The sequence below is a fragment of the Mustela lutreola genome, chromosome 2 (genome assembly GCF_030435805.1).
Source record: "Mustela lutreola isolate mMusLut2 chromosome 2, mMusLut2.pri, whole genome shotgun sequence".
Classification (NCBI taxonomy): Eukaryota; Metazoa; Chordata; class Mammalia; order Carnivora; family Mustelidae; genus Mustela; species Mustela lutreola.
The window spans coordinates 95,615,323-95,621,322 of record NC_081291.1 but is presented as its reverse complement, the minus strand read 5'-3'; the positions used below and the strand labels follow the sequence as shown (position 1 = coordinate 95,621,322).

The window sequence follows — 6,000 nt, the reverse complement described above, 5'->3', positions numbered from 1 at the left end:
AACAGTGCTGGTCCCCCAATAGGTAGCAGCGGCTGCCCCAACATAAGGCTTTTTCCTGATCTTTGTGATTTTTTACCGTTCTCTGGGGCAGCACGTTTCCTCAGCTCTCACTTTCCTCACTTTCGTCTCAGCCTCCTCCTGTAGGATGATGGACACAACTCCGGGGATGAAGCTTGGCAAATCAAGGTTTGCCGATCTCTAAATGGAATCCAACGCTCTCACTAGAGAAGGAGAAAAGAAAGTTCCAGGACTTTCCCGCCTCATCAGTCTTCCCCCCACCCTCCCGGGAGGATAAAAAAAAAGCCGCCTCAAAAAAAAAAAAAAAAAAAAAAAAAAAAAAAAAAAGCCGCCTCCCAGGGCCTCCCTGCGGGAGCAGCAACTGTGCTGGGAAACTGGGCCTGCTCCGGGAGCAGCTGCGCAGTGAGGCGCGGGGCCGGCGGGTGACAGGGGGTCAGGGCGCGGACCTGCCCGCAGGGGCGAGGTGAGCCGACCAGGAAGGGATGCTCCGCAGTCCCAACCAAGAGGGGGAGCACCTGGAGCAAGTGTGAGCGCGAAGGTGGGTGCTCACATAAGTGCACCCCGAGACCTGGAGGTCCGGGCATGGGCTCGCTCATTCGGCAGCGTTTCGAAAAGCCGAGGTGTATCCGCGATTCTTACCCTCTTTAGGGGGCCAGGACTCGGTAGAACAAATGATGAAAACGTACCTAGAGAAACACAGACACACACTACTGCACACCACAGGTTAACAACCCCAGATGAGGGTTGATAATGGGGACGCAGAACGACTATAAAAAGTAAGAATTCGTAATAACGTGTAAGGGTAAGGTTACTAAAGTTCGCTGAGCAGGATCTTTTTGGAGAATAAATGCATGCAGTATTTACCCATGGGAAGTGACACAGAAATCTTAATGGTGACTTCCGATGATGGGATAAAAGGTGCTTTCAATTTTTCACCATTTTCTCAGTAAGAAAAATCAGGTTTCTCTGTTGCTACCAGAGCGTCTGCATCCAGTCATTATCCTCGATCTGGGGAGCCCACACAGTGGCAGCCGCGGCCCGGGCCTAACTGCCTGGACTTTGTGTCGCGCGCGGGGAGAGGCGTGTGTTACAGACAAAAGGCGAGCAAACTTCAGGCTGGTGACAGCATGGGACGGGGACGGGCTCCTTTTTAAAGGGTGCCCAGGGAGCCCTCGGCCGACCGCAGCACTTGAAATCCAAAGCGCTCCCAGCCCGGCCGCCGCCAGCAGGGAGCTGACGGTGCGTGCGTGCGCGATCTCGGGGCTGCGGCGGCGCGCACGGGCGCGCCTCCGCGGCCAGTCCCCGGCCCTAGACGATGCCGCCGAACAGGCGGCGGCGCCGGCGCGCTCCGGCGGCCTGAAGCGGCGTCCGGCTGCCACGGGCCGGCGGCGCGATGACCTGGGCGGCCGCCCCCGGCTCGGGGCTGTGAGGGGCTCGGGGCCGGGGGTGGGTGGTGGCGGCGCGGCGGGCGGCCAAAGCTCCTCTGCGGCGGCGGCGGCGGCAGCCATGCGCGGGGCGGCGCGGCCGGGGCCGCGGGGCCGGGGCCGCCTCCCTGGGACCCGCGGCCTCAGGGCCCCGCCGCCGCCGCTGCTCCTCCTGTTCGCACTGCTGCCGCTGCTGCCCGCGCCGGGCGCCGCCGCCGCCCCGGCCCCGCGGCCTCCCGCACTGTCGCCCGCGGCCGCGGGGCCCAGCGTAAGCCTCTACCTGAGCGAGGACGAGGTGCGCCGGCTCATCGGTGAGTGGGGCCGTCTGCGTCGGGGTAGGCAGGTCGGGCCCGACCCCGGCTGTTTCCGGCCGTCCGCGGCCCGGCCCGAGAGGGGGGACCGCGGCCAGGTAGCGTCCCAGCACCCGGGGTCGTCTCGGGGCCCCGGCCTTTGCCCTGTCCCAGCACCCGGGGTTGTCTCGGGGCCCCGGCCTTTGCCTGCCTGGCTGGCCAGGAGGTGTGGTCCCTGCCCGGCCCCCGGACGGGGTCAGCCTTCCCGCCCACCCCCTACGTCCTCGCTGTCCCGCCGCGACAAACTGGGAATCCACCGGATTCCGTCTTCCCCGCAGCCTCTTAGGCTTTTCGCTCTATTCCCTATTCAAAGCGCCCAAACTTTTCTTCGGTGATGCATCAAGTTCCTTTGACCCTTCCTAGGCGTGTCATTGTAGGGTCCTGGATTTTGGATATCTCGAAGTCCACGTTTTATTTAGACCAAGCCTGCTAACCTCTGGCTGTGGTTTTGATGCCCCAGTAGAGGCCACAATTCTGTACTCTCACTTTCTGGTTATCATACTTGTTTTTAAAATTGAGGGGAGGGGAGGGGAGAGGTTAGAGGGGCACTGCATGTTCGTGGTAGTCTCCAAGTCTTGTGACGGATAAGCATATTTTTAAATGGAGAATGAATCTCTGGGTTGCAGATCTGCTAACTTCCACAGTATCTTTTCGGTTCTTGTCTTGGATGTGCGGGACTGTGGACCGATTTGTATTTCAAGGCCACTCTCCTACTCTGAATACCTTGTAAGGAAAGGAGAACTAGCTTTGGGTCAGTTGGTTGTTCTGTTCCACCTAATTAGCTTTGTCGTTTGGGGAATTAATTTGAAAAATAATGGTGTTTTTGTGCTGAGACCGTGGATTCTGGAAATGAGCCCTTAGAGAAAGGTCTGATAAAAATGGCCCCAAATGGGAAGTCTTTGGTAGTTAAAGATACCTAGATATTCTTTGTGTGTTAGGCTTTCCTATGTGTGTTGTGAACAAAATAACATTTATTTAATCTCAGTTTATGGTACATCTGAGTGATTTTTTTTTAAAGATTTTATTTATTTATTTGACAGAAATTACAAGTACACTGAGAGGCAGGCAGAGAGAGAGAGAGGAGGAAGCAGGCTCCCTGCTGAGCAGAGAGCCGGATGCGGGACTCGATCCCAGGACCCTGAGATCATGACCTGAGCTGAAGGCAGTGGCTTAACCCACTGAGCCACCCAGGCGCCCTGAGTGATTTTTTTTTTTTAATCATCCATTATCTGTCAGTTTTAGTTTTAGTTTTTTAAGTTTATAAGATTTTTTTTTTGAAGTCGATTCAATGTTGGAATGGTATTGCTTTTAGCAGTCTTGTTTAGACATTGTTACATATATGGTTTGTAGTCTTTAATCAAAGAAGAATGCTGTGTTTTTGTAATGTTCTGCCCTTCTTAATCCTCTTTTTAGTCTAGTTGAATTAGCTAAATTTAGTTGAAATGAATTAAAACTGAAAATTATGTTGATACTTGGAGCACAAGACTAAAGTTAAGGAAAAATAATGCTTACAAATAGACTCCTGTCACATAATTATTTTAAAAATATTAATGCATTCTGCATGGTTTTAAAAGGTTTTTTTGGTTAAAAGCTTGTATATAATTTGTGACTTTGTTTACATAAAAGAGTGCATATTAGAAACCAGCCAAGTGGGAGTAGAGGATAGGGAACAACCAGAGGCTGACAGTGATGGAGTGCCTGCCATTTACTGGCCCCTGCATGTTTTATACACATCATTTCCTCTAATTTTCTTGTGACCCCGTTAAGTAGATACCATTACTCCCATTTTAGAGTTGAAGAAAGTGAGGCTTTAGCCTTTTCAAGGTCACACAATTTATAATCATTAAAAAAAATTAAACATAGTGTTGACAAAGGCCACAAAGTTTTATTAAATTTAATGAAGACTTTGTTTATATAGAAGTTTTGTCATTGCTAATTAATATTTGAAATAATGTATATGTATTTGTCACTTGACTGATGAGCATCCACCTTTTGCCCAGGAATGGGCAATTGGGAGGCAGGGAGGGACGAGCCCTTCACTGATCAACTTCTGGGACAAGAGGGAATTCCAGTGGTATTTTTCCTAATACAAATAGAGCTGACCTGTTAAATTCTGATTCTCCTTGCCAGATCTAAGCCCATCTCCTTTATCCATTCTACCTTTGTAGTATTCCTTGGCTGCTCCTGGGTGGGGAAGAACAAGTGGGTAAGACTCAGATATGTACCAGGCATCTCTCTCTTTTTTTTTTTTTTAAGATTTTATTTATTTATTAATTTTACAGAGAGAGACACACAGTGAGAGAGGGAACACAAGCAGGGGGAGTGGGAGAGGGAGAAGCAGGCTTCCCACTGAGCAGGGAGCCCGATGTTGGGCTGGATCCCAGGACCCTGGGATCATGACCTGAGCCGAAGGCAGATGCTTATTAACCCACTGAGCCACCCAGGTGCCCTTGTACCAGGCATCTTGAGTTCTCAGACTGCAGTTTCTAATAAAGTGTTTAAGACTACTTGATATAATAGTTCGTACTGTGTGTTTGCATCATTATAGGTTAAATGCCTCTGAAAGCTGGTCTGGGAAACTAATCATCATTTTATAACATTTCTAAGACTATGAGTTTGGAATTCCAAGTAAGAAACTTATAAATAGGGGCTTATGGGTGGCTCATTGATTAAGCCCCTGCCTTCAGCTCCGGTCATGGTCTGGGGTTCCTGGGATGGAGGCCTGCATTGGGCTCTCTGCTCAGCAGGGAGCTTGCTTCCCTGTCTGTCTCTCTGCCTGCCTCTCTGCCTACTTGTGATCTCTCTCTCTCTCTCTGTCAAATAAATAAATAAATAAATAATCTAAATAATAAATAAATAAATAATCTTAAAAAAAAATAAAAGAAACTTATAAATGAACTCGATAGTGACAGCTTTATAAATTGAACTAATTGCCCTTGATATGAGAATAACTTGTTTTAATCCAGTTAATACGTGTACACAGTTTAAATATCAAATAGTGCTAAAAAGCTTAACATAAAACACAGCAGTATCGTACCCTTGGCCCTTTTATCCTTCAGGTGCTACTGGAAGTGACCATCTCATACTAGTTCTGTTTATTTATTTTCCTGTATTTTACTTTCATATTTTGAAATTAATGTAGAATAAGCATTTGATTGCCTAATATCATAATTGAGCACTTGCCCTTTTCTCTAGGCGTCTTGGTATAGCTACATAATAATTTTTGGTAAAACCAACAATCAGTATTTACATTGTTGCGTATATCCTTATTGCTCACTTCTGAGTTAAATAGTGATACCAGGTTATGGTTTTTTTTTTTTTCCCTATACTTTTATGTTTTCCCTGGAGCAAATAATTGCCTCCAACTTTTTGATTAGTTTTTCATATATCTATGGCTACATTCCGCAGATACCCCAAGAAATATGTTCAATGCCTTTTGATGTTTTTTGTTTTTTGTTTTTTTTTTCCAGGTAGTACAAATCATCTCTCAGTTCTCTTTGGTTTCATCTTAGAGACTCCCTGCTTGGGAGCCTTCCATCCTCTTACTCCAGTATGGACAGTAGGATTGTTTTTCTTGTGGTATCTCTTCCCTTCTCTCCTACCTTAGAGCCTGTTTCCTGAATCACTTGTTTTCTTTTTCTTGGTTTGCTTCATTTTGCTAACAGGTATCCTCAGTAGCTTCCTAAGAAGGGATGCATGGGAGGTAAATTATTTGAGGCTTTGCATGTCTGAAGGTATCTACCCTAGCTGCTTTATAGATGATTTATAGGTCCTTTATAGATAATTTGGCTACATTTAGAATAGTAGGCAAAAAGTGTATTTTTCCCATAATTTTGATGGCATTTTCACACTATTTTTGGATTTAAGGGTTTCTAAAGAGAAACTCAAAGCCATCTGATTGTTTTTATTCTTCTGTTTTTATTAAGGCTCAGGGTCTTTTTCTCTGGCATTCTGAAATTTATTCTTAAAAAGATTTTATTTATTTATTTGAAAGAGAGAGAGCACAGAGGGAGAGGGAGTAGCAGACTCCCCACTCATCAGAGAACGAGATAGGGCTCAATCTCAGGATCCTAAGATCATGACCTGAGCTGAAGGCAGATGCTTAACTGACTGAGCCACCCAGGCACCCCTGGCATTCTGAAATTTTATAAACTTTTGTGTGGGTCCTTCCTTCTGTTCGCTTGTTGTCTGTCTTGTTTTAGTAGGCC

General features: G+C 47.3%; 1 protein-coding gene across 2 annotated transcripts in view; it reads left to right on the top strand.

Annotated features, from left to right (window-relative positions):
- Positions 1-1,345: 1,345 nt before the first annotated feature.
- Positions 1,346-6,000, top strand: part of RYK (receptor like tyrosine kinase) — an 87,052-nt gene continuing 82,397 nt past the window's right edge. For both annotated transcript variants that reach the window (XM_059162651.1, XM_059162650.1), the window contains exon 1: positions 1,346-1,753. In XM_059162651.1, the coding sequence (XP_059018634.1) occupies positions 1,525-1,753 (229 nt within the window). In that variant the 5' untranslated portion in view covers positions 1,346-1,524. The remainder of the gene's footprint in view (positions 1,754-6,000) is intronic.